We start from the raw sequence: 26,437 nt of genomic DNA, 5'->3' as shown, positions 1-26,437 counted from the left end.
CGGCCGGTACACATCTTCCCCAGGATGGCAAAACCATGGCAGATGGGCGGAGTGGCGTCACCACATTTACATGCAAAATACAACCTGGGCTGCACAGGAGATGGGCATTCACAGAAGTATGCACCCAGTGACGCCCAAGCGATGATGGCCCAGACGAGGTACCTATCTGAGATGACCAAAGCCATCAACACCTTCCATCTGAATGCCAGATTCCGGGAATCGAGGAAATGTATTATTCTATTCCCAGACGAAGGTTTTGTGCAGCCCGAACCGAAGAATGAAACCAACTTGAATATGCAGAACTTAGAAGGAGACAAAGAGACTCTGCCGCGGCAAAATCGAATAAGAACTGCTACCTTGGAGCAGCCAGTGTGGACAAGGAGAATTTGGTGCTAGCGAGACCAATCTCACGTCCACCCGGCTCACCTCCCGGGGGTGGTACGCTGTCCGATTGATTGGTGGCTGTCGGGAATGTATTACGGTCGCGAAATAAATTTTATTTTTAATTTTTTTATCAAAATTGGCTATTTTTCATTTATAACACAAGGAAATAAGGAATTGTCCATTTCAAAAAAACCTCATCATTTTTTTACACTACCTCCATCAGTAGCCTTTTTATCTGAAGCTTTAGACTTGTAGCTCCCTCCCTCTTGAAAGGACACACAAGCCAATGCCACTGTTGACTGCTTGTGGTTCCTTGTCATGCCTCTGTGCACATTGCAACCATGTCACCAGCTCACAGAGGGGTCCCTGCACTGCCACCAGCACCATTTCTGGGGAGCTGGCAGTCACTCCAAGCAGCCCCACACCCACATCCCTGGAATGCTGCACCTGACCAAGAATATACTGACCCAGCTTGACAGAGCCATTGGTTCCGAGAAGGATGTTGCAGCTCTTCAGACCTCGGTAGATCATGTGGTTTGAGTGAAGAAAATCCAGTCCTCTCAGGCACTGAGAGAGAAAACAGAAACAGGAGAGCAAAACTAAGTGATGTGATTTCATCACAAAAGAAAGGAAACCGCTCTAAAAGATTCCCTTTCGCCAGGGGAATGGGGAGTAATGGCAGAAGACAGTGCCACTGAGAGGAAGAGCTTGCTGCTGCAACACTTGCAGAGCAGGACCTTTCTAAGGAAAGGCATGTCAGCTTTTGAAAGAGCAACAGCACCTGCTGTTGTAGACTGTCCCCTGCAAACCAGCCAGGATGACTGCTGCTGCAGGGGATGTGCTCTCTCCAGACAAGGGTTTGCCAAGAAATAAAAAACCCCTGGGGTGTGAAGTGGATCACTTTTGGGTGGGAGTAATTAATTAATTAAAATGGGCCAGTTCAACACTATATGGCTATGAATTTGATATTCCTTCCTGGCTGCTATCAGCAAGCAACATTGTAGCTGTAAAACAGAACTTTCATTTCTTGCAAGCTCAGAAATGGACAAGTAGGAAAGAGCCAGCAACATTGTTGCTATTGCTGCAGCAGACAGGGAAAACCAGAACTGGGCAGAATCCCATCCAGTGCTGGAAAAGGGCAGGAGATGTTGTGCAGAAGCCCCCTTGCTGGCTGGAGAAAGACAAAAAGAAGAGGGCTTCTCCTCCTGGCATACCAAAAACACCTACAAGCCCCAGGATGCAAGTGAGCCACTCCAGTGTCTAAAGCACTTGGATGCACTGAGGGCAGGTTTGGCAGGGTAACAGCCCTTGTGCTGAGCACTGTCATATGGGCATCTATGGAAATTCTTCAGTTCTCTTTCTTCAGATTTCTGAGATTGAAATTAGGAAATATCCACTCCTTTTTGTTGTTGTTGTTGTTGTTGTTGTTGTTGTTGTTGTTGTTGAAGTCATGGGAATTATTTTCTTTGGGCGTTTCTCTCTGGATTTTCTTTTGGCCGTCCTTGCTGGCCCTCTATACTCTTCTGTGTCTAGTCAAGGTGACAGCTCGCTCCGGAATTTTTAAATAGGAGGAACATGAAATCTTCCTTTCTCACTCACCTCAGGAGCAGCTCCACTGAATACATGTTTTATGTGACCTGTAGTGGGCAGGGAAAATGAATCAGATGCTGTGAGAAAAGTTCCTGGCCTGGTGAATCCCACACAAGAGGTCAATCCAAACAGAGATTATTTTCCCTTTCACTACATCCCTCCAGGAGACACATTTCATTCACAAAGCCACCAAGAGATCAGGACAATGTTCTTGCTTGTGCCTACACTTCAACCTCTTTAGTCAGCAAAAGAATACAAACACGATCAAGAAAATACAAATTCTTCTTTAACACTCAATATTCCTGTTCTAGTAAACACTTAAAATAGCTTCTAAAATCCTCTCCTTCAGGTGCTTTTTAAAAAAAATCAGTTGCATGCACTAATTCTCATTAACTTGCTGTAAACAGTTGCCCAGTAAAGCTTCCCCAAAATTCCTCTGAGCTTTGGCTGTTCTATTGTGAAACAGCACAGCAGCAGCTGCAGGGCTCAGGAGGAGACACTCACTGGTTTGGAGTTTGCACTTCTTTGCAAAGGGAATCACTCTTTTAGCACTAGGTAAAGGGTCAAGTTAGACAATCAAATTCTTTCATGACCAAATTTAGAAAGAAAGAAGCTTTCCCTGAATTCTGGAAACAACTGCAACTGGGAACAACAGAGTTTTTAGAAGGCCTTCCGAGAAGTTCTCCCAGTCTACAGTTTCAAAGCTGTCTTGTTTGTCCCAGCAAATTGAGGAAATGACAGACCCTGTTGCCACAGACTCTCCCAGGGAGGGAAGGGAACCCCTGCAGGTTCCCTGGCAATGCTGCCCCTGTGGCTACAGACACCCCCTTTTTAGCTGAACAAATTGACAGGAGCTTTATTAAACCAGTGGCATCCTAATGCTCTTTCTGTTTCTAAATCAGCTCAGTCACTAAGAAGGAGCAGGAAGACATACAAAAGCCAGGTTATGTTACACCCTAACCTAAGTAGAGGGGAAATCTCTACTTACGTGCCAGGTGAGTCAGAAAATAGCCGGAATAAGTCACGCCATAAACAGTAACCACTGCAGCAGCAAGCTGCTGAATCATTGTAGCACTGCCGTGCAAGTTTGCACACTGTGCTCCAACACTAGAACAAACAAGGCTCCTGTCAGTGTGCAGCTGCCCACTGACAAATGCCTCAAGGCGCAGGGTGCTCCTGCTCTGAGCAAGCCCTAGGGCTGCTCTGACACTGAGGCCTTCCGTGCACCAAGGCAACCTTCTCATGTCACCACTGTGACGTGGCAACCATGCCCTGACATCACAAAGCAAACGCTCCATGCTGGTCTGTGACTTTATGCAAAGCAATAACCAACCTTCCCCACAGCAAACACAAAATAGCCTGGGAAGTTCTCCTCTGCCACAAAGCAGCACAAATTGCCCTCCTGGGCCAAACCCCATTGTTCAAGGGATCCAAGAGCAACTCCAAGAGTGCCCCAAGCACCTACAGCCTGTAGCCCAAGTGAGCACTCAGATGGGACCCATGTAAAGGAAACCAGATCGAGAAAATGGCCCACAGCATTGCACATGTGAGAAACGACTCTCACTTTGAACATTTTAAAGGTTTATTAAACCTTAACAAAGGACTGAACAAGGAAAAATGTTCAGAACTGGCAGTCTCTGTGACTTGCAGCCACATCCTCATCTACAAAAGAGATACTCTGCCTTTGATAGCCTTAGCCCCTCCAAAAGTTTGGTCAGTCAACTCTTTCTCTGCTATCCATTGCTGGAGATTACTTTCTTACATCTTGATTGGACGTCAGGTGTTTTACACCTCGCCTCCTGGTCACAAGCCAGCCCTCCCCAAATGCCCTGACTACCAAGGTTATTACAAGGGGGAGGGGAAAGAGGACAATGGGAGGATATATTACGATAACATCACTTTACATTTTTACATCCATATAATATCTATCTCTTAATTGTGAGAGCCAACCATTACGTTACTCATCTGTAACACACAGAGCCAGGAGAGAAGCCACTGTTGGCAGAACAGCTGAAATAATTGCTAACAAATCTCCCCATATATTTGCACGTTTATCGGACATGCCCAGGGCTCCTGTGCATGTACATCTCTGCCTTTAGTCCCCTTTGGAAGCACTCACACTGGCAGCATCTGCCCAGCAGCAGCAGCTGCTCCAAGCTGGGAATGTGACTGGAGGTGCTGATTTCCAGAGGCTTCTGTGTGCCAGGGGAAGGCAAGGCAGGAGCGGGTTGAACGGCACTGGCGCTGCTGCTGCTCTGTGCCAGGGAGCCCCGGCTGGGCAGGGCACGGTGCCCTCTGCGCTGCGGGCTCTTCCTCCTGCCACAGCTGGGCACACCTGGGAACAAGGCAGGACAACTTGTGGGGAACCAAGGGCTCTGTGGGAAACCAAGGGCTCTGGGCTCTGCTCTGCACACACCCAGGACACCTGCAGTAAAGAGCTCTGGAGCCTAAGAAGAGAAACCAGAGGGAAACAGCTGGAAAAGGTTTCATTGGGACCTTTCTTACCTGCTAACAGAAGTTGCCAAAATGCAAGGTTACCAAGCAGGGCCTGATCCCTGCTGCCAGCTCAGGGTTAGAAAGAAAGCAATACTTTGTTTCAGTGTTGGGTGTGTAGGGAATCACTTCCTTAACACATGCACTCCCAGCAATCTGACTTACTAGTTTGTATCCATGGAACTAAGACATATTCAATACTTTGCTGAAACTCATAGGCTAAACATTACTCCACTTTATTTGACATATTTAAACCTCTTCTCAGAATTTATTGACATCAGAGTAGGAGTGTCCTGTAGGTCCCTGGTGGTTGTTCAGGAGGAGACCCACAGGTTCAGGAGGAGACCCATGCAGAAAATAACTAAAAGACAACTGGGCTTGCAAAGCAAATTCATTCCATTAGCTGCAGTAGCAAATAATACATACCAACCCCTGGATACCAAAAATCCGCTGAGCGGGAGAAGGAGCAGGAGCGTGGTGCTCGGTAGGAGGCACAGGTAGGCAGTGCACTTCCAGGACATCCCCTGGATCAAAACGGTGTGCATCTCATCCTTCTCACCCCTCCACCCCAGACCAGGCCTTCTATCTCCTGCTCAGGAGTGGGATTTTCCCAGTTACAGCATCAGCTCACACACGGCCGGCGTGTGAGATGAGGCCACCATGGCTCACCATAGTCCATGACTCCCTGCCAACAAGGGCTCCATGATGCATTGTTCCCCTTTCAAGGCTGAACTGCCCACCCACTGACCAATACATTCTTTCTCTTTCATGGGTCAAGTTCCCCCCTTTAAACAATACACTTTTCTTCATTGTCTTGTCAACCTGCTCAAACATGGATCAAATATGGCAGGACCTCGGATCTTGGGTTTCCTACTGTCAGGATGATCCAAGTGTCCCTTTTCCCTGCCCGATGGTCAAAGGAAGAGTCGGAATTCTTTGGCTCTGATTCACAAGATGGTTCATTATCTAGTATCTAAAATATTTTCTCTCAGATTCACAGAGGTCTGATCTGCAGGTCTGTCAAGGGCACACTGCCCTGCCCTGAGGAATTGCTATCTCTTGATACTAAAAACTACATGTACTTTATTTACAGTTATTTTCCAATACCTATCACCTATGTTAGACTGTCTACTTCTACTCTAAACCAATCCAAGAGTGCCAGCACAACCCAGAACATGGACGTTAGGAAGGAGAAAGAAGAAGGACAGGGAACACCCAAATTCCTCCATCTTGGGAATCCAAGCCCCTGTTCTAAAAATCCCAAAATTCTACTTTTCACCCTGTGACAACTACTATTATGCTACTTCAACTTCTGTGACTTGGGATTCTTCGTACAAGGTTGTTAATTTGCTCCATGGCTTAAGATCAAAATCCCAAGTGTCTTTGGCTTCCTGACAGGATCTCCGAGCCCCCTGCCAGGGCACCCAGAGGGATGTCCTGGGTTCTGACACTCCAACACGACTCCTGTTCCTCACACAGTCATTTAGGAAATATCTCAATCTTCAAATTCGCCTCTGCTAGTCAAGAGACTCCTAAAACCACTTTCTTCCCATTCAATGCATTCCAGCTATCTTCTTAGCAGGACCTCTCTCTTTATTCTCAAGGCTAAGATAGCCACTTGCACACATGAATCACTGCAATGGGGGAATACAGGGTTCAGCACTGCCCATTAAAGCTAAAGGAATTCACAAGACTAAGCCCTATTTGTTACACTTCATGCCGCTCCTTCCTTTTCTGGGAATCAAACACAAGCATTTCATCAATACACCCTGCAAGTGCTCTTGGTGAGTGACACCACATTGCTGTGTCAATAAAGCAGCTGGGACTCTGTCTCTTCACGCAGGGAAGGCCAATTCTTTATTCATATAACACATTTTTATACATTTTTCACAGCTCTCGTGTTCAATTCCAACTGCCTGGTAGTTTCCTTGACACACCATTCATTGCTTAGAAGGTGTTTTTGTGTGTACATGCTAAGACTTTCTCTTTTACTCAGGTGTTTCCATTTTTCCTCTGTGGACTGTCGTGGGACATATTTCTTGTTTATTACAGATGCAAACTGTTTTCTAACTACAACAGCTTGCTGTGTTAACTGCACTCATTCTTATGATTTTTCACATGGGAAGTTAGCTAGCTGCACATAGAAGACATAACAGGCCAGCTGGTAATTGAGCAGAGCAAGGCCTGATTTTATAAGGCCTTTCTTTCCTAATACCCCTACCTGTGTGCAGCACATGGTGACTTTCTTTCAGAAATTAATCAGGAAAACACAGATTGCCTAATGAAATTATTCTGCTCTTTTCCAAATCAGTTCACTACTCAAGTACAACTTCAGGCACATCCCCAGTTCCCTCTCTCCCAGCAGCTCAGAGCAGCATTGCACAGCGCTTACTGTGCTCCAGAGAGCACAAAGCAGGCTGGCCTGGTGGCCCTGAATATTTCTGCAGAACACTCTGCATTTCACACCTTTGCTGTGGCTCAGGGCAGAACTGCAGGCCTGCAGGTGCTTCCTGGCAGAGCTGTGGGAGGCACTGGCTCCTGCAGATGTGAGCTGCCAAGCTGTCAGTGCCTCAGGCTGGCCTGGCTTGCCCTGGCACAAGTGCCGTGCCTGAAGGACGCTGCCCTGTGCTCCAGCCTGCCCAGCAGCCCGGCTCCCTGCGCCGCTGCCCAGAGTGCTGCACACACTGCTGCCCTTTGCCAGGAGTCACAGGGCAGCCAGCAGAAGAGTAGGAATCCTCAGCCAGGCCACCGGCCCTGGGCTGCCCCTGGCCTTCCTCTGCTCCTGGGCAGACTCCAGACGGCCAATGCCTCCAGTCTGGGCTGTGCCCAGCACGGCTACGCTTCCCCTCGGGAGCAGCCAGCTGCCACCTGGGCTCTGAGAGCGGAGGATTCGCCCGCTGCCAGGAAGAGGCACCCAGGGCCCGGCTGCTGCCTCCTGCAGCTCCAAGGGCCTCCTTCCAGCCTGCCTCTGCCCAGGCTCAGGCTGCTCCGGGCTCTGCCAGGCCTCTGCTGGGGCTGCACCCCGGCCAAGGCCGGGCCCGCTCTCACCTCACAGGCGCTGCCAGCTCTGCTTGTTTGTGCTTTTTCCCTGCCTATTCCTTGCAGGTTCCGCGAGGAGAGGATCTTGCCAGTCAGGACTCCTGGGCCCAGGCAGGAAAGGCGGAGCAGCAGGAGAGCACGGACAGAGTGCACGGCGCCCAGGAGTTCAGGTGTGTGTTGAGCTTTCTCGCTTTCTCTGAGCAGGGCTGGGCATTGCTGGGCTTTTGGAGGCCCAGTGTCAAAGAACAAATTTGGCTTTCTCCTTGTTGGACTTGCTCAGCACAGACGGGGGAAGGCAGCCCAGGACAGGTCTGGCTGCTGAGCAACCTAGAGCACAGCTGCCTCCTGGGACTCACTCCTTAAACCTTGACAAAAAGCATTCCAAATTAGACCAGAGTAAAAGCAAGGGAGGCTCAGGCTGGGCTTAAGGAGAGCAAAGCATTGACCTGCAAAGGCAGTCATGCAGCATAAGAAACATCTCAGAGAGCTTGTGCAGATTCCAGCCCTAGACATTCCGAAGCCCCAGCTGGATAGGGCCTTGAGCAGCCTGTCCAGATGCTGACCCCAAGTGCTTGGAACTGAAGACTGGGCTAGAGGCTTCCTGGCATCTCTGCCAGCCTAACCCATCCTTTGATAATTGGATTGGAAAATCGTCCCCACCTCCTCCCCAAGCTATGGCTTGCAGGCTCTTTCCTTGTTTCACTAGTGAAAGCAAGAGTAATTGTGGCAGTACTCACCTAGACTTAGCAAGCATGTCTTAGCCATAGAAGAACTTTTGCAAGTCCAGTATCCACTGTAATCAGAAAGGAGTGTAAGAGCTAGCAGGCAGGAAGCTGTTACTCAGCTGAGAGTACCTGAGCTTTCTGGAAGTGTTCTGTGGCTTCTGGAAGCTTGTTTGACTTCCTCAGTGGTGACTCCTTCACCTACATGAACAACAAAGAGAGATGCTAGTATAGGGAGGGAATTGCAGCATTCTCTTGAGGTGGAAGTAGAGGGCTGTTGGAAGCCCCTGAGACTGCCTTGTGTGGGACATGCTATGCAGTCCTGGTCTTGCAAGGAGACTGTGTTGCAATTAAAGGCTTGTTTGTCTGCTTGCCGTAGGTGGAAGGAATTGGCTGCATTTGAGAGAAAGCGCCACTCCTCACTGGAGAGGGCGTCTGAAGTGGTGGCACCGACAGCAGAGGAATGGCAGCCTCAGAGGGATCTGCTGAAGGAAGCGGTTCCTCTGGCCGTGCCAAAGGTATGCTCACCTTGTTCCTAGGCAGCACTTGTGGGAGAGGGATTTGTCCTAGCAAGACCCCCCCGAATGCTGCTTCTGGCAGCAAGCTGAGACCAAGCCTGTGTTGTTGTTGTTGTTGTTCCTCTTGAAAAATGGTGCGCCCCCCCACTGCCAGGTTTTCCGCCGGCAGCGGCCAGCCCACAGGGGCCTGGAGAAGCTGCTGCAGGAGTTCTCCCACCAAGGGCACACCCTGTCCCAGGTGTGCAGAGAGAAGGCGGTGCTGGCACAAGAGAACGCTGCCCTGGAAGCCCGACTGGCAGCCACGGAGCGAGACCTGCGAGGCCTTTCAGAGCAGCTGGCAGAGGCCAGGTAAAGGCAGGGAGGAGACCCTGGGTGGGACATTACTGAAGGTCTATAGTTACAAAAGTGGTGAGCATTATGCCAGGATTTACTGCCTGCTGTGTGCTCTCCAGATGTTTCTTGGGCAGAGAAGCAAAGAGATACAAGCAAAAAGGGAAGGATACTGTGATGTGAATCTTACTTTTCTGCCAGCTCAAGCTCTCAAAGCTTTTTTTGGGTGCCTGCTTGGGACCCCTTGCACATTCCTGTGACAAGTGCAAAGCAAGCCAACTTGGCACTCAGTTGAGGACCAGGGACACTGTGCAGATGTTTGCTGAAACCAGAAGTTTCCCTCTGGTTTTGCTTTCTCCTTCAGTGCATCTGACCATCAATCTTTGCTTGCCAAGCTGTTTGACATGGGGTTTTTGGAATTCAAGGCTCTTAGATGTGAATGTTGTGAGCAGGGCGCTGACGCTTCAGGTGAAGCTGGAGGGTCATGCTGAAAATCTTGAGAGCCTGCAGAGCTGACTCTTGTGAAGGATGGTGCAGAACCTAGAACTGCTTATAAACAGCAGCAGCAGCAGAAGGGAAAGGTCTTGTGACTTCTTGACAGTGTCTGGGGATTCTTGCTGCACACTGATTCTTGCCCACTTGTCCAGTCACCTCTGTAACCTGTCAAGGATCATTTTGGCTGATCCTTCTTCCTTTTTAAAGAGTGCCCAGATATTTGGGCACTGCAGCTTAGTTAGGCAAAAATAAAGGTAGCAAGTGGTCTTGTTTATCCAATTCCAGTCATTTAATTGGCTGGATATCTGTCCCTCCTCCTAGAGAGTTCTTGTGCAGATAGAAACCTACTTCTGGTTTCCTACTCATGCTGCTAGAAGCCAGAGGTTTTGCTATATGGTTTGGTGAATTCCTTTAGTCCCTTTTACTTAGAGAGTGCCTGGCCAACAAAGTACCTATACATCCACTATGAATGGCATGAAGCATTGAGGAGTCAGCCAGGAGAGCCCTGTTCTGTCCTGCACCTGCAGAGTGACTTGGAAGTGCTGATGAGCTCAGGGCTGTGAGCAGAGGCTGGGCTTTTTTCCCTTTGCAGATACTTGGTGGGCACACCCATGTGTGATAGGTCAGGCAACAGCAATTTCAGCTTTGGTTGCTGAGACCAAACTGAGCTGGGCTAGGTCATGAGGAAAGGTTGCCCAGTCACGTGGAGGGGCCTGCTTTGCTGTGTAAAGTGGCAAAATAGTCCTGCCGTATCTGAGTTTCCATGCAAGCCATTTTGCATACTAAGGTGTAGGGATCTTAAGGACATCTTACTGCAGAGGCTGCCCCTGTGTGCCAGGAGCAATTGCTCTTCATCTTCACGCCTTGTAGGTCAGAGAAGGAGAGCCTGCAAAGCAGCCTGCTGGAGACTCAGCAGCACTTATGGGAGCTGGAGATGGCCAGGAGCCGTGTGGAAGCCCAAGTGCACAGGGCCAGGCAGGCCAAGGAGGCCATACTGGGTGAGAGCCTGGTGTGCTTTGTTTCTGCTGATGGCCCTGCCCCGTGCAGTGGCTGCCAAGGCAGCTCTGTGCGCAGGGCTTCTGAGCAGTGAAGCAGCTGAGGGCAGGTCCCTCCTTGCCTGAAACTGGAAGGGTTTAAGGCCAGCAGATTGCTCTGCTTGTGGAGTGTCTGATTGCTGCTGTGTGTCATGTTTGCAGAGGATGTGAGGGGCCTTCGTCGTGAGCTGCTGGCTGTAAGAGCTCTCAGCCAGCAGCAATGTGAAGACATGGCTGAACAGCTCCGCTGGGCACAAGAGCAGTGCTGCAAGGCTCTGAGACTCTGGCACTCTGCCCAGGAAGAGGAAAAAAGGAATCTCGTGCAAGAACTGGTAAGAAACAAGAGGCACCTGAAGATTTCAGGCGGGTTTGGTGGGCTGTCTCAGCAGAAGAGCAGCCTGAGTATGTGACATGGCCACAAGCATCTGCTGTAGGCCAGACGTTGCTGGGCCAGGCAGCAGGGGCCTTCAAGGGCTCATACTTGAAGGCCTGTGAAGAGCCAGAGGACAATGCTGGGACAGAATATGCATGCACAGGTTGAGGATGGGCATCAGCCAAGTTCCCCAGGAGGCTGGGTGGTCGCCACCCAAAGCATGGCAGCGAAGGGGCAGGATCTTGCCCACAGCCTTGTGCCATGCAGCAGGCGGCTGCTGACCTTGCTGCCAACTGCAGTCCCAGCAACTGGGTTCCTTGCTTTCTGTCCTCCCATGGTGGACAGATGTCTTTGGGCCTGAATCATATGCAAGAGGCCCCGTGTTGCTGGTATTTCAGCTGGTGGCCTGCCTTGTGACTGGATCATTGAGGCGCTGGCCTCATCCTCATCCTGCAGTCCATGTGCAGCTCTTCCTTGATCAAAGGGCAGGGGGAATGTGAGCACAGAGCCTCTGAGAACAGGCAGAAATGCTGAGGAGAGAGGGGCTAGAAAACAGGCAGCCATGAGAGCAGGGAAGGAAGGTGGCATCTCCTTCCTTCCACCTGCTGACACTCCCTCTACATTTTGGGTTAGAACAGCATTGCTGGAGGGCACAAAGTCATGACTCATGTGCACTTTCCAGGTGGGGGGGTTGGTGGAGGGATGAAGCTTCCATCTCTTTCTATGGGGAGCATTGCTTGGACTTCATCAGGAATTGTCTGTTCCACTCATCAGGAGAGACAACTGGAAGAGCAGCATGTGGAGGCACGGAAGCAGCTGGAGGAACGGGCAAACTTCCTGGCAGAGGTACAGAGGGAGCAGGAGAAAAGGCTGCTTGAGATGAAGGGGGAAATTGCCCTCATGCAAGCTGAAGAAGAAAAGCTACTAAGCAGAGGCAATCAAGAGGCACAGAGTGTGGAAAGAGAGTTTGTGTGCTGTTTTGGACTCCTCTGGGCTCCTTATGGGCACTGCTTCCCTGGGCACTTTCTGTCTGGGTGGAATTGTCTCTTAGGTGGCCCCATAGAAATACGAGCATGAGAACAAAATGCTTTTGGAAGTGAGAGCACATCAGTTTTGGTTGCCACACAAGTGGAGTGTGGGAAGTTTAAAGCCATCTTCTCTTCCTTTGTGTGCAGGTGCTGCAGGAAGAGCAGCGTCAGAAGGCTGCTGTCATCCACAAGGTGTACCAGCTGCAGAGAGAGCTGAAGCAAAGTGAGCAGCTGAGGCAGAGGCTGAATGAGCAGTGGCAGAACGGGCAAGTGAGCCTGAGTAGGCAGGCAGCAGAGGGAAGGGCAGTGGTGGGGGCAGGAACTGGAGATCTGAGGAAGGGGAGGCAAGGACTACTGCAGGCCCTGGAAGCACAGAGCCTGGCAGGCTCCAGTGCTGAGCAGCAGGAAAAAGAGCTGGGATGCAAGGGTTAGAGCTGGGTAGAGAAGCAGGAAGTAGTGGCTGAATAGAAGTGCTTTAGAGACTGGAAAAGAGGAAACCTGAGTGTGATAGCAGGTGCCAGTAAGATTTCTCTTGATGGAATATCAAGGTCATGCTGCAGGCTGAGCTGCAGGAAGCTGAGAGGAAGATGAGGGCAATGGAGAAGAGGCACCAAGAGGAAATGGAAAGGATGCACAAGGTCCTGCTGCAGTGCAGGCTGGCTGAAGAAAAGCAGGTGAGTGAAAGAGCAGGAGGCACTGCAGTCCTGCAACAAGTGGTCTCTGCCCTTGCTGCCTTTCCCCTGCAGAGCAGCAGTGGATGGGGGCAATGTCTCTGACTGCTGTGCTCTGTGGGCTCCATGGCAGCTGGACAGAAGGACACTTCCTGGGCTGCTGAATCTCAGCTGCTGCCCTGGGCAGCAGGGCTAGTGCTGTGGCCAGTGGGCCAGCAATCCTGTGAATGTATTTCTGCTGGCCTCTTAGTGCTCCCTTTGTTTTTTGAGGGGCTTGTTCAGGTGAGCATGGTGACCCACACAGATTCTGAGCAAGTTGTCCCTGTCCATGGTGACTGCAGTCCTCAGAACGGGCTGAAGTCTAAAGTTGCTCTTTCCCTTTCACACTCTCCTCTACGGCTGGCTGTGACAAGCTGTAGTCTCTGGCTGCTTGTGTGGGTTTGACTTGAGGAGGAAGAGTTGACAGCTCAGCCTGCAGCCTAGCACCAGTGCTGTTCCTAAGGGCTTGCCTTTGAAATGCTCTGTCTGGGACATCTCTGCCAAGCACCTTTCTGACACAAACAAATTTCTTCTCCCAGGTGGACGCAGGATCTGCCATCGAAGCTGCTGGTGCAGCAGCATCCTGCCAAGAAGCCTCCTCTCCACAGCCTGAAAACCAGAGCATGAGCAGCTCGGCCCGCTCAAGCCAGGAGAGAGAGAAGCAGTTCCTGAAGCTGCTGAGTACGTCCTGGGGATTTCTTGTGTGACCGAGCAGTGTTTTATAGTGTGTGAGCCTCAGCATGGGCTGGAGCACATGTTCCTCCTGCCTTTGGTGTCAGACAGACATTTTGGATCTCTACAGAAGACAGTGTTGTGCTTGGGGGCAGCCAGGCAGCACTTTGAGGCGTTCCTTTTGCCTTTGAGGGCAGCTGGGAGTGGGGGGGCTTTGCCTGAGCTTCCCTGTGCAGTGAAGACAAGAGCAGGGATTGTTTTGCAAGCAGCAGAAGGCTGCAACCCAGCCAATGACTCTGTGAAGGTGTGTGTGCTAGTCTGGCCAAACTGATGAGAACACTTGGCTTCCTGGATTACCTTTAGACTCCTGACCTGTCACCAGTCATTGGAGACAAAATACTTCCCAGAACTTGATTGTCTGTGGGGCTGGTTTAATGCTGGTGTTGTTTTTATGACTGTTAGTACTTCTACTGTTCCTTCTACAGTTTGGGTTTGATAAGAATTCTACATTTGGGTTAGCCTGACCTTCTGGATGAGAACATCATTTGATAGCACAAAGAAGAGAGGAAGAGGTCTTTTCAATGTGCCCTAAAAGCTAAAATGTTACATTGTTAGAACAATCCTGAGGTATCAGAGAGGAAGAGTTGTTTTCAAAGTGCCCCAAAAGACGAAAACCACCACACTTTTTTTGACAATCCCTGTTTGATATTTTTGTTGTATGCCTAGGAAGATGCATCAAAGAGACACATCCATGTGGCATTTCCAGATAGAACTGCCCTGCAGGCAATTCTCAGGAGGAAGCATGCAGCCCCTCTGCTGCGTGTTCCTCCAGTACCAGGCACTTTGTCACTGCTAATGCCCAGCTGGTAAACACTCTCGGAATACTAAGCATTGGCCTCAATCCCTGCACAGATTCCTGCACTCGAGGAAAGCACACCAAGGCCTTGGTGACTCTGCAGTACAGATGAGTTGCTTCTTACAACTAGTAAGAGCTGCCAGTGCAGTGCTGTCAGAGACTAACAGGTCAGGCACAGAGCAGAGCCCAGTTTACTCAGTGTCTGCCATCAGCTGTTGGGACAAAAGGTGGATTGATTGACTCCTCCGTGGGTCTGAAGAGAAAGACAACCATGTTCTGCCTTGAGTGGGGTCAACACCTTGTAACAGAGCTGGGTCTGCCTCTGGCTTCTTGACAGTGGCTGTCAGTGGCCGTTCGTGGGCTTTGCCAAGCTTTTTGTCATCCTGCCCTGCCACTGACAGCTGCTGTGCCTGCAGGGGCTGGAGCCTTCCTCAGCTGTGGGGTTGCAGCTGCCGCCCCGTTGCTGCAGCTTTGCCTGGGCTGGTGAGAGGATCAGCATCTCCTTTGTGCAGGTGTCTGTGTCACGGCAGCGCCTGAGGAGCGGTGCTGTCCTTGTGACCCGTCTGGGCTGTGCCCTTTGGGAAGATGGGGCACGTGGGTGCTGTTCAAGGGGCCAAGGCCAGTGCCCGTGGCTGCTGCAGCCCAGGCTGAAGACCAGCACTTGTAGTTCTTCACTAAATGAGGAACGGGCAAAGTGGTCTTCAGAACTTAGCCTGCTCCTAAATAAAAGGGTTCTAATTCTTAGAGGCATTGTTCTTGGATGTAGCATGAGCTGCTGTTCTCTGAAAATGTCAAGGCATTCTTTAGGCAAACTGCTGAGAGGAAGGGAACATCCCCTCCTCTCCTGGAATTCACTTTGCAAGATTCTTTCTGCTCTGCAAAAAGCAGATGTTGATAAAAATTCATCCCAGATCCCAGGATGCATTGAATCTTTGGAAGTATGTAATCTTGTGCTGAATCTCCCAAGAGAGTGTTTCTTCCCAAGAAAATGAAGGCTCCTGATTTTTCAGCCCTCCTTCCCATTTGTAGATGACAGCCGCTGGCCTTGGTGCCTGTTTATCTTCTGATTTCTGTCTGTTCTGATGGTTTTTCCATGGGCTTAGTTTCCCCTCAAGGCAACCCTGCAAAGGAGTGTGGGAGAATCAGACTCTGTGCAGAGCTGCCTGTTTTGCTGGGGCTGCTGTTGTTGTTCTTGTTGATGTTATCATTAGCTAAAAGACCACAAATTGCTCAGAGCCCCAGAGAGTGGAGCTGGGTTTCAGATCTCCTGCAAGCTCAATCTCTCTGTTTAGAACTTTGCTTCTTGCATTTTGTTTCTTTCAGGGTGTGTGGTGAGTGTGGAAGATCCAGAAAAGAAGTACACTGGATGGGAACATCTTGGCAGTGGGTGAGTGCAGCCAGGAGTACAGAACCACGGGCCAGGAGTTTTGGTGGTGCAATAGCATGTGGGGAGTCAGGCAAGCTGCAAGCATCTTCAGAGCCTGGCTCCAGATTGTCCTTGTCTCACTACTGAGGCAGTACAAGGCATCATCAAAGATGACTGGATGCTGACAATGTCTTGGCTGCCTCAAGGAGCAGGACCTGGAAGCCCTCCTGTCCCTCCAAGATGTGGCACCAGTTTGCCTATTTTCCCAGGAGACATGGTTTTGTATGATTCAAAGTAATATGGCCACACTCATGAAGGAAGGAAAACCTGAGAGAGCAGGTTTTGTGTGTTGTTTCCCACCAGACAGCTGTCAGATAACAGCTCTCAGTAGCATTTCTTAGTAGTATTTTTCTGGAAACAATATTCAGTGGTCAGGAAAATAAGAAAGGCTGTGTGGCATTGCCTGAGTTTGGCAGGTAGGATGAAAAGAGAGCAGTGAGAAGGCCCAGCAGCACTGTGTGTTTCATTGCCTGGAAAGGCACGCCACAGGCACAGACACAAGAAGGAAAAGGCAGAGAAAACCCCCCCACATGCATAAGCTAGTGTGTACATTGAAGATTTCTAGCAGCCCTTTTTCTTCCTGTGGGAGCCAGCTTTTCTCTTGGACACTCTGCATGGCAGAGGGCTGCTGGGCTGCTGTGCCCTTGGCTGAAGAGTAGACAAAGCCCAGTGTTTTAGAGCCACTGCAGGCAGCACAGAGCTCCTGCCTGAGCTGCCTTTTGCTCCTCAGCACTGAACAACTTCTCTGCTCTTGCCACTTTTCTGATTCTAGGGGCTTTGGAGCTGTTTATAAGGCCTTCGACACTGCCACAGGACAAGCGGTGAGTGCCCGTGCAGATCTTGCAGCTCTTGAGTGCTTTCCCTGTGATGTGATCTGTGGCCAGAGCTTTGGGCCGCCTGTCTTTGCTGCAGAGGCTGTTCTGCAGAAGCAGTCTGTCTAGAGGCAGGCTGCAAAATGCATTTGGGACAGACTTTGTCCTTCCTACCTACCTGAATGAATGCAAGGATGGCCGTGGTGTCTTTCAGAGGACACGCTAGCTTGGACTTACTGGATAAATGTGCATAGATTAGCTGATGGCAAGAGCCATCATTCCAGACCAATTCCTCTTAAGCTCAGGTTCAGACACAGATATTTTGTTTTCTATCACGTGATTCAGTTGGAAAATACAATGCAAGCCCTTCAGAAAGAGAGATCTTGTCTGGAGCACAGTTTTGCCTTTCAGTCCTAGGGAACCTAGTTCACATACACACACACCTACACACACAGAGACAGAGACACGTGCACAGATGAATGAGAAGAAGTTGATGAAGAGCCTTAAATAATACAACCTTGTGTTGATCCTGTGTTCCACTAGAGAGATGCTCTCTGTTCTTAACAGGCATGGTGGTGTCTTGGAGAGTCTTGCTGCTCTTTGGGGCTAGAAGTTCCAAGTCCTGAATTCTCCTTTTTGACTCTCAGGAAATACATTCCATCTTCCTTGATAGTAAGGAATTAGAGAAGGTAGTTCCTTATCCAGCTGCAGAGCTGTGCTCAGGAACTGCACTTGGAGGGAGGTCTCGGAGGCGTCCAAAAGCCCCAAGCCCTGTGCTTAGAACTTGGGGCACATCCATAGTGTACCACAGAAAGGGTTATTCATTTTTAAACCCATTCAATAATTTCAAGTCTAAAGATTGTTCTTCAAAATTGCAAAAGCCAAACTGAAGAAGTGAGGATGTGCTGGGATTGTAACTTTACCTTGAGTCACTTTGCACTTTACACTTTTTTGACAGCATTTTCCCCATCATGTTTTATGTGTTTACTCTGGCACACAATTGAATTGGCAGCCTTCTCTTCACAGGAGAAAAATTACTTTTGGCTTCCAAAGTGTGTGTAAATGATAATAGTAGTGCTAAACAAAGTCTGTTTGAGAAGTCTGTGGGTGCAGAGGGTGGTGTTAGCGCTTTGTGGTTGATGGTTTAGAGTCCCTTTTTTCCGAGGTGACAAGGCATCCAGGCCCATGAGTGCCAGAGAAAGAGGCTCTGGTCATGTCTGTCCCTAAGAGCTTTTCATGTCATTGTAGGTGGCTGTAAAGGAACTTTATCTCCAGCACCAGTGCTGTGAGGGAATATTAAAAGAAATCCTGCTCGTGAGAGAAAATAAGAACGCCAATATTTTCAGCTACTTAGAAAGGTAAGTAGTTCTGGTGATTTTCTGGGAACGTTCATTTCCATACTTGCAAGGCAAAGATTTAAAAGCTCTTTAGCCACTGGCAGAAAATGGATCTTTCAATGAACATCAATCCACTCCTGCACCAGGCATGGGAGGAGTTTGCATTCTGTCCCCATGAATGCTTCCTGACATAAACAGCTTGAAGATTGATCTCAGAAACCTGGCTCTCTTACTAAGCCAGCAGCCTGTATGTTCACTTGCTGCATGTGGTTTTGCTGGTTTGGGGCATGATTTTTTCCAGGTGTTGGAGGAGAAAACATGCCAGAGATTATGTACCTTGTGCTGTTCCCACTATTTTCCATAGCCTTGCATGCCAAAAGACTAGGCTAGGAGACACATAATTTGCCAGGTCTGAAATTGTTTTGCTGTTTGTGACTGTCCTTTCTGCAAGGTTTTCCAAAGGGTGTTGGCAGTGCTGCACACCCACTTGCCTTTAGTAAAAGCTGTGAAAACTGTGTCTCCTTGCTGCTGGACGGAATGGTGCAATTTGTGTCTGAAGATGATGAAGCAGCTGCTGGGATGTGTCCACTTCCAGATTTCTCTTTTTCCTCACTAAACCTCCTTTTTCCCCTGCTTGCCACCTAAGCCGTCTCCTTTTCCATGGATGTGCCTTCCTCCTTTAGGTGGCACAGATGGCAGGCACTGGCTAGCCTAGGTGGAGTGTGTCTTCATTTGATTGCATCTTCATTTACCAGTGACCTGGAAAGAAAACTCAGCTGTAGTCTTTTCTTCCCCACAGCAATTCAGCTGTGCATGTTCAGCTCCACGCTGTTGCTTTCCTCTTGCAGCTACCTTGTGGATGAGGCTGTCCTGCTGGTGTTGGAATATATGGATGGAGGCTGCTTAGCTGATGTGGTCACTGTGAGAAGGATGGCTGTAGGACACATAGCAACAGTGTGTGGGGAGGTAAGGGGTCCTGCGTGTGCTTGGGATGGCATGGACAAGGCTCATCCTTTGAAAGCACTGCAAAGTGAGTGATTTCATGTTCAGAGCTTTCTTTCTGTGTTGTTCTTCTGCTTCAGAGAAGAAAGAGCATCTGGACTGAACTGCCTGCCAGTGTCCCTGCCCTTACTGTACTCTGTTCTTCACTCTTATCCACCATTATTGAACTCTCTGTCTCTTTTTCCTTTTTATTTTCTGTTCTGCACTTTGCCTCCCCAAGCCTTTGCCCAGAGCCTTTCTGCACTGCCTTCTTTGCCTGTAAGTGCAAAGGTGCTGCTGTGAGAGTTTTAAACCAGAGGCCAAGCCAAAGAGAGACTCATGTGTCACAGGTCTCCACTCCAAAGGATGGCATGGCACCCAGCATGGTGCTTGCTGCTGAAAACTGACGAAAGAGCTACTTCCAAGTCTGCTGTCGAGGCAGCCATAGAACCCTTGTCCTGCAGTCTCCCACCCGACAGTGATCCCCTTGGTATCCAAGGCAGGGACGTTTTCCTCTTTTGGCAAACCCTTGTTTGTCGTCCGGACGGGGAGAGCGCATCCGCTGCAGCAGCGCTCATTCTGGCTGGCTTTGCAGGGGACAGTCTGGAGCAACGACTGACTGATGCTTCCCCCTCCAAAGCTAATATGCCTTCCCTTGGAAAGATCCTGCTCTCCTAGTGCTGCAGCAGCAAGCTCTTCCTCCTGCCAGCACTCACTGCTCCTTGGAGATCTGTGAATCTTCAGGAACAGCCTCCTTCTGCATGTGATGAAATCAGATCAGGGTAACTCTTGGCCTCCTCTTTCTTTTTCCCCTGGCAGTGCCTGCAAGGCCTGGCTTTCCTTCATGCCAAGCAGGTGATCCACAGAGACATCAAAAGTGACAACATCCTTCTGGGCCGGGATGGCTCCGTCAAGCTGGGTGGGTATTCCTGCTGAGGCGCGGCGCTGCGGGGAGGCGGTGTGGGGCTGCTTTGGAGAGGTGCCGGGTGCCAGCAGTGGCTGCTGAGAGTGCAGGGAGTGCTGCGCAAGCCCAGGCCGCAGCTGGAAGGTGCTGAGTGGTCTAGAGAGCAACCAGGTATCCAGAGTAACTTTGGTTTGTGGGTGTTCCTTCCAAAGGGAGAGAGTTACAGTGTAAACGTTCAGGGCAATGAGGAAAAGCCAAGGTTTTGTGGGAATCGTGGGTGGGTTGTTACCTGTACAATTGCCCATGTCCTTGGCTGCAGCCCTGAGCAAGGAAAGCCCAGCTGCTTTTCCAGCTGGATTCAGCACTGCGTTCTGGGACTGAGAGTGAGAAGCCCTTTTCCTTGGTTTCCTACTTGAAGCAGTGTTTGTTTTCCTCCTCAGCTGATTTTGGCCTCTGTGCTGTGCTCAGCCCTGAGCACAGGAAACGGAGGTCGATGGTCGGGACCACTTACTGGATGGCACCCGAGGTCGTGAGAAGAGAGCCTTACGGCCCCAAAGTGGACACCTGGTCCCTTGGCATTGTGGGAATAGAAATGGCCACAGGAGAGGCTCCTTATATGCAGGAGACCAGTGTCAAGGTAAGGTGCAAATGTGCTCAGATAGCCGTGTCCTTCTGCTCCATGTCCATTAGAGAAAATCCCATTCCCACAGCTTGAAGTGCTTCCAGCAAGGGCCACTTCAAAAAAGGTCTCTGGGGCTCACATCAGCCGTCAAGGCAAGACCTGGTGCTGGAATAGCTGGGGCTGCACTGGGGCCTTTTTTCCTTTGCGAGACAAGGCTCATCTCTAAGCATCTGCTGGGCAAGAAATTGCCGCTGCAGACTGGAGTTTTAAAGATGGGGTCTAGGTGAGCCCTGAAGGATATGGAAGAATCACATAGAGTCTCATGTTTCCTTTTGCTTCAGGCCAGCTACCTGATAGGCAAGCAAGGGGTTCCAAATCTGCAGCAGCTCAGGCTACCCCCTGGCTTGTGTGAATTTCTGGGCTGCTGCCTGCAGATGGATGTGGACAGGCGAGGCTCTGCCAAGGAACTTCTGCAGGTACAAGACAAAGCGGCTGCAGGCCAAACAGCTGTTTCCTGCCAGGGTTTGCTCCTTGGCCAAAGTCCAGGGAATCAGATGGGCCCCCCACAGAGTAATCTCCACTCTGGGTGCTTTTCAAATGAAAAGCAAGTAGGATCTTGACTGCTTGAGGTTAGAAGGGCCCAGTGAAGGTCATCTAGCCCAGAACTTCAGCCACTGGCAAGGACATCTTCAAGTAGATCAGGTTGTTCAGAGGGCCATCCAAGCGGAGCTTGAATGTTGCTGGGTTGGGGCTCCTCCCAGCTCTCTGGGCAGCCTGTGCCAGTGTTCCAGCACTCTCCTCACAAGCAGTTTCTTCCTCAGAGCCAATCTGAATTGAGTGTCTTTTAGCTTAAAGCCGTTCCCCCTTGTCCTCTTGCAATTGGCCCTGCTAAAAGAAATGTCCCCAACTTTCCTAGAAGCCCCTGAAAATATTGAAAAGTCTCCTTGGGGCTTGCTCTTCTCCAGGTTAAACAGGCACAAGGCTCCCAACCCTTCCTCAGAGGAGAGCTCCTACCTTCTGGTCATTTCTGTGTCCCTCTTTTGCTCTCAGGTGCTGTATTCAGGTTTGCCTGGTAGCAAAGGAACTGAAGTATTGCAATGCTGGGGACGGGGGCTTGAGGAACACAATGAAAGCAGTCCCTGCCAAGCAGTTTTAGATTGGTCTGTGGGAAGGGGGGAGCTGGGGTGGAGCTCACTGTGAGCATCCGAGGGCACCCAGCTTGTCCCGCCTGGCCCACCCTTGGAGGTTTCTGCCAGCCAAACAGGCACAGCTGTGCAGGATTTGTGCCAGCCCCATGTGCTGCCTGGCCCCATCAAGTAGATGAGAATGGCTGTGGCTTTGCTGCCAGGTTTGGTGGCAGACAAGGAGCTGGTGACCAGGCCACTTCCTTGGCTGTGCCTGCTGTGAAGGAAGATGCCAGCCAGCACAGGAGGGAGTGGGGTCTGCTGAGGCAGACACTGCTCTTCCTGCAAGCCAGAGCTGAGCACATCTGCACCCTGCTGCTTGTGTCCTTGCTCCTGGCTTGCTGCTGAAAACCTGAATGTCCAGCTTTCCTGAGATCAACACGTGGGATCAACATTTTTCAGAGCTCTTGGGAGTCTCTTGACTTATAGCGCACATCTCTCTTGGACACTCAAAGAGCCCATGTCTGTAGAAAAGAGGAGCTTGAATAAGTCTGGTGACTTTCCTGAAAGGAATAAATCCTTAGGACAGCAAGCAGATATCCCACAGTGATAGCAGGACAAAAATCCCAGCAAGTGACGACACCACGAGGAATGGACTAGTGCAGTTCTGGGCCGTGTTTGCCTGTGCCAGCAGCATGCTGGACATGAAGGCAGCTGTGCTGCTGGTACCCTCAGTCCCATGTCTGTGTATTTCTGGGTGCTGGAGGAATCCAGGTCGACCCTGTTAGGAACTCAGTTTGGAAAAATGGTTCCTTTTTCCTTTGTCTCTTTTAATTTGGTTTGTTTTGTTTCTTTTTCCCTTTGGGCAGCATCCATTTCTGCAATCAGCGGAGCCTCTCTTAAGCCTCTTCTGACAGCCTGATTGCTGCCATCCCTGCAGCAAGGGAATGCAAGAAGCAAAGGAGATGACAAGGTGTGAGAGTCTGTCCGAAACGTCCCTCATTTTTTGCCTCTCGATCATCATGAAAGCCAAGACCAGCTGGGAAAGGGAAAGATCCTGTTCTGAAAATCCAGGTCTGTCTGGTCCACCAAGCCAGATTATTTCCTACGGGTGTGTTTGCTCAACTCATGGAACACTGCACCCAAGAAGGGGCAGTGTGCTCTCCTTCGCCTGCATCACCTAGCAACGCTAGTGCTGGAATTTCTCCACCCTCCTGACTTGGCTGGACTTTCTCTCTGGAATGACCTTTCTGGAGGTCACCACAAAAGGACCCTCCATTCACCGTACATCAACCACCGTGACAGATGGACTGAGATGGGAGAAGGTTCTCCCTCAAGGACTGAGATGTGCGACCCTTACATGGAAAAGCTCCCCTCTTTTCCCAAAAGGACTAAGACTGAAATCCCCACCGTAGGGTGAGGGAAGGCGTGCGTGGGGACCGGAGCAAGTTTTGCAAGCGACCACTGGACCGAGAAGACAATGGTTCCTGCCTACGACATCTGCTGCTGACGACGCCTGTTCCTGATGGACTACTGATGGACTCCTTGTACCCTTTATCAATAGACTATTTTGAAATGGGTCCCCTTCCCCCATTTCAAAAGGACTATAAAAAAGGTTAGACCTGACTGATACCTTTGAGATCTCCCCTGACGTGAAGACGACAGGCCTCTTCGTCGACCGGACTTCGAGGGACTTTGTCATCTGCACATCTGGTAGCTATATACCTCCTTGCCCTCCCTCTCTTCTTTTTCTTTTCCTTACTCTTTTCCCTTTCTTCATTCCCCTTCTCTCTAATGCATCTTTGCTATGGCTATTTAATAAAAGTACATGTATTTTTGATTTTACTGCAAATCCCCTTGTCGTGTCAGTTTTTGCACCCTGAGATCAGTGAAAAAGAACCTACACGAATCACGTCCTTAGGACGGATCGTGTCATAAATTGGATCTTGGGTCACGGATCTTGGGTTCTGGGGACGGAGGAGTCTGCAGGTTACGTGTAGTTTGTAACAGGGGAAGGACGTTTCACGGCAGCCGCACCTAAACCGTCAAGTTTCCCAAAAGGGGTTGAACAGATTTAGAAAGCAAGGGCTGTGATTCGAATTTCCCGCATACTGCACAAACCAAGGCGGAAAAATCATTCTCCAAACTCTTTTTGAGGGTTCTGTCTCCAGAATATCACAAAAGATCTCTTGGTGCAAAAGGGGAAAAAAAAACAAAACAAAAACCTGTTTCTGTTGTAAGAGTGTGTTTAACTGTCTGGGAAGGAAGAGACACCTTGAAGAAACTAAGCAGGGCCTCCCAGATTGATACTGTCTCTTCAACTGTGTGTGAGTGTTTAACTGTCTGGGAAGGAAGAGACACCTTGAAGAAACTAAGCAGGGCCTCCCAGATTGACTCTGTCTCTTCAGCCACCCAGGGAAAAAGTTGAGTGAAGGGAAAACACAGTGTGTGATTGTGTAACCGAAAACACCTTCCTGTTGTGGTCCCTAGTCCCTTCACAAGATGAATGAAGATTTTGGTGCCAAGGCAAAAACTGATTTTTACACACTACTTGCTAAACACAATGCAAAACCTTCACCAGGCGGAGAGGCCTGGGCAAAGAACAATTGGTTTAATTTAGAAAATGTTGTTGGTAGAATATGTTCTCTGCAGCATGAAACAAAATTTAAACTTGGTAAAGATAAAACCATCCTCTGCTCAGTTTTGGGAGCCTGCCTCACAGCAGCCATAGAAACTCGCTTTAAGCGAAGAAGTGAGGAAAATGCTATAATAGACTCCCTTCAAAACTTAGTTGGAGTTTTGCAATAACAATTAGATGAAGAAAGAAATGAAAATAATTTATTACGGGCTGCCTTGAGAGAGGTACATGTTGAAAATTCACAGAACTTTGATTCCTCAAAAGAAACAGAGGAGAAGGAAACTTCTCACCTTAATCAAAATTACTCCCAAAAAGAATTAGTTCTGATGAAAAATTTTGGAGAACACTGTTGTTGCAATAGCATGAAACCTCAAATTAAAACAGAATGCAACTATATTAATGATGAGGATTTTGACCCACATATAATCACTAAAGAAATCCCATACACTGCTACTGAATTAACAAAACTTGCAAAGCAGTATGGGCTTCTCTCCCACAAAACTGAAACAAAATCTCTCACTGGGAAAGTTCAAACACATTTGTCAGAACAAGAAGCCTGTGGGTACTGGGGACATGGAGTGTTCTTAACAACGGGAGACAGACGCATCCCATGGTCCCTAATTCAGCATATAGCTTATTGGACAGAGGGGCTTAACCTCTCGGAAAGGGGAAACCTTTTAACCATAGCTGGTACCCCTGACCAACTCCTGGAAAACATTCACAAAGCTGCCTGCTTGCAAATAATGCATGAAAGAAAACCAACTACAAGCTATGAGTCACCAATGCAATCACCTGTAAAGTCTAAAATTATGACCTCTTTAATTCAAAGGTTTACAGAAACACTTAAACCTATAGCAATTTTCCCTCAAAAACCCATAGCAGCTATGTCCCCTATAGAAACACCAGATAAACTTCTTAGTAACCAGAATAACCCATTTGTTCCCTCTTATGACTTGCCGAGAAAAGGGATAAAATGGGATTGGAGTCTTTCTCAAGAGAAAGCACTGCAATCGCTGATTTTTGAAGCAACAGCTCACCAAGCACTGGACCCTATCCATCCTACAGATCCCTTTCAGGTAGAGTGGGGATTTGCCTCCTCAGGGTTATCAGTACACATTGGGCAGCGGGGTCCCGAGGGTCCGACAAGGCCTGTTGGTTTTTATTCCCGTGGTTTCAAAGATGCTGAGAGAAGATACTCTACCTGGGAAAGAGGTTTGTCTGTGGTTGGCTTAACTCTCACAGGAGTAGAAAAAAACTTAGCAATACAAGAAACTGAGAGCTTGGGTAGCAGCCAAAACAAGCTTGCCTCTGTGATTAAAGCAACCCCTCCTTTCTTCCCCACTTCTGCTAACAGGGTTAGTTAGGGGTTATCAGTACACATTGGGCAGCGGGGTCCCGAGGGTCCGACAAGGCCTGTTGGTTTTTATTCCCGTGGTTTCAAAGATGCTGAGAGAAGATACTCTACCTGGGAAAGAGGTTTGTCTGTGGTTGGCTTAACTCTCACAGGAGTAGAAAAAAACTTAGCAATACAAGAAACTGAGAGCTTGGGTAGCAGCCAAAACAAGCTTGCCTCTGTGATTAAAGCAACCCCTCCTTTCTTCCCCACTTCTGCTAACAGAGAGGGAGAAGGCAGTGCTCAGGTAGAGGAACTGTTAACCATTTGTAGTATTTTCCAGTGTAAGGGACAGAATTATTTTCTTGTCGGTATTAACATCAAGTCCTATGCCGCACTTGTATTTGTGTTGTTTCAGGCCAATGCTTTTAAAAGAGCTACAGGAAATAATACTGTTAAAGCAATACAGGGATGGTTTGGAATTTTCCTAACCCCACAGGAAATTCAGTCTGATAATGTTTCTCACTTTACGGTCAAAAGTGCGCAGGATTGGGCAAAAGGTGAAGGGATTGAATGGACTTCTCACACCCCTTACGATAGATGGGGGGCAAATGGGTGTCCTAAAATCACTGCTTTTTGCCTGACAGCTCCAAGCATAATTCCTTCACTACACGACCAGATGATTTCAAGAACCCAGCACATTACCCTGGACAACCTGTTTTTGGTGCACCACCCCCTATTGTAGGGGAAGTACCACTGGCGTTAAAAACCTCTCTGACAATCCCATTATTCTAACTCTTTCTGCCTCTTCGTGGCAGATTCTGTTGTGCTTATTTTTTACAGAAGAACTCCGTGGGACATGAAGACCTGAGAAACCATGATAACACTAGCATTATACAACAAATATAATGTTTTCCTTTCCCTTTATGATAACACAAAGTGATAATATTACACTTAACATGTAAATTAAGTAAACTTGAACAAATTGGCCGCTATGAGTGAAAATCTGACCAAAT

At 49.2% G+C, this 26,437-nt stretch overlaps 2 protein-coding genes across 6 annotated transcripts in view; one reads left to right on the top strand and one right to left on the bottom strand.

Annotated features, from left to right (window-relative positions):
- LOC135292166 (protein kinase C beta type-like) overlaps nt 1-4,184 on the bottom strand; it is a 5,042-nt gene extending 858 nt beyond the window's left edge. The window contains exons 1-3 of one of the 2 annotated variants that reach the window (XM_064406394.1): nt 2,963-4,178; nt 1,984-2,021; nt 852-951 (exon numbers count right to left, since the gene is read on the bottom strand). In XM_064406394.1, coding sequence (XP_064262464.1) covers nt 852-951; nt 1,984-2,021; nt 2,963-3,392 — 568 coding nt within the window. In that variant the 5' untranslated portion in view covers nt 3,393-4,178. Of the gene's footprint in view, nt 1-851; nt 952-1,983; nt 2,022-2,962 lie in introns of both variants that reach the window. The other variant, XR_010354673.1, reaches the window with a different exon arrangement.
- Nucleotides 4,185-10,762: 6,578 nt separating this feature from the next.
- On the top strand, nt 10,763-25,409 carry LOC135292168 (serine/threonine-protein kinase PAK 3-like). Of its 4 annotated transcripts, XM_064406396.1 has the most exons (13): nt 10,763-10,937; nt 11,753-11,824; nt 12,154-12,229; nt 12,555-12,680; nt 13,256-13,397; nt 15,568-15,631; nt 16,443-16,491; nt 17,731-17,840; nt 18,668-18,785; nt 19,620-19,719; nt 20,145-20,341; nt 20,668-20,802; nt 22,320-25,409. In XM_064406396.1, exons 4-13 carry the CDS (start codon nt 12,558-12,560, stop codon nt 22,362-22,364), a joined length of 1,083 nt encoding a protein of 360 aa, XP_064262466.1. In that variant the 5' UTR covers nt 10,763-10,937; nt 11,753-11,824; nt 12,154-12,229; nt 12,555-12,557; the 3' UTR covers nt 22,365-25,409. The 4 variants fall into 4 exon arrangements, with proteins under 4 accessions (XP_064262466.1, XP_064262469.1, XP_064262467.1 ...); XM_064406399.1 differs by lacking the exon at nt 20,668-20,802; XM_064406397.1 differs by lacking the exon at nt 10,763-10,937 and having other exon boundaries at nt 11,252-11,824.
- Nucleotides 25,410-26,437: the final 1,028 nt, after the last annotated feature.

Source organism: Passer domesticus, unplaced genomic scaffold (genome assembly GCF_036417665.1).
Source record: "Passer domesticus isolate bPasDom1 unplaced genomic scaffold, bPasDom1.hap1 HAP1_SCAFFOLD_224, whole genome shotgun sequence".
Lineage (NCBI taxonomy): Eukaryota > Metazoa > Chordata > Aves > Passeriformes > Passeridae > Passer > Passer domesticus.
This window is presented reverse-complemented; position numbering and strand designations above follow the sequence as displayed.

Excerpts from the sequence above, each read along its gene's own strand:
- LOC135292168 (XM_064406396.1), top strand. The coding sequence starts at position 12,558 with ATGCTGCAGGCTGAGCTGCAGGAAGCTGAGAGGAAGATGAGGGCAATG. Across the intron at positions 19,720-20,144 it reads GGATGGCTCCGTCAAGCTGG|CTGATTTTGGCCTCTGTGCT; the intron begins GTGGGTATTCCT and ends TTTCCTCCTCAG. Across the intron at positions 20,342-20,667 it reads TGCAGGAGACCAGTGTCAAG|GCCAGCTACCTGATAGGCAA; the intron begins GTAAGGTGCAAA and ends CTTTTGCTTCAG.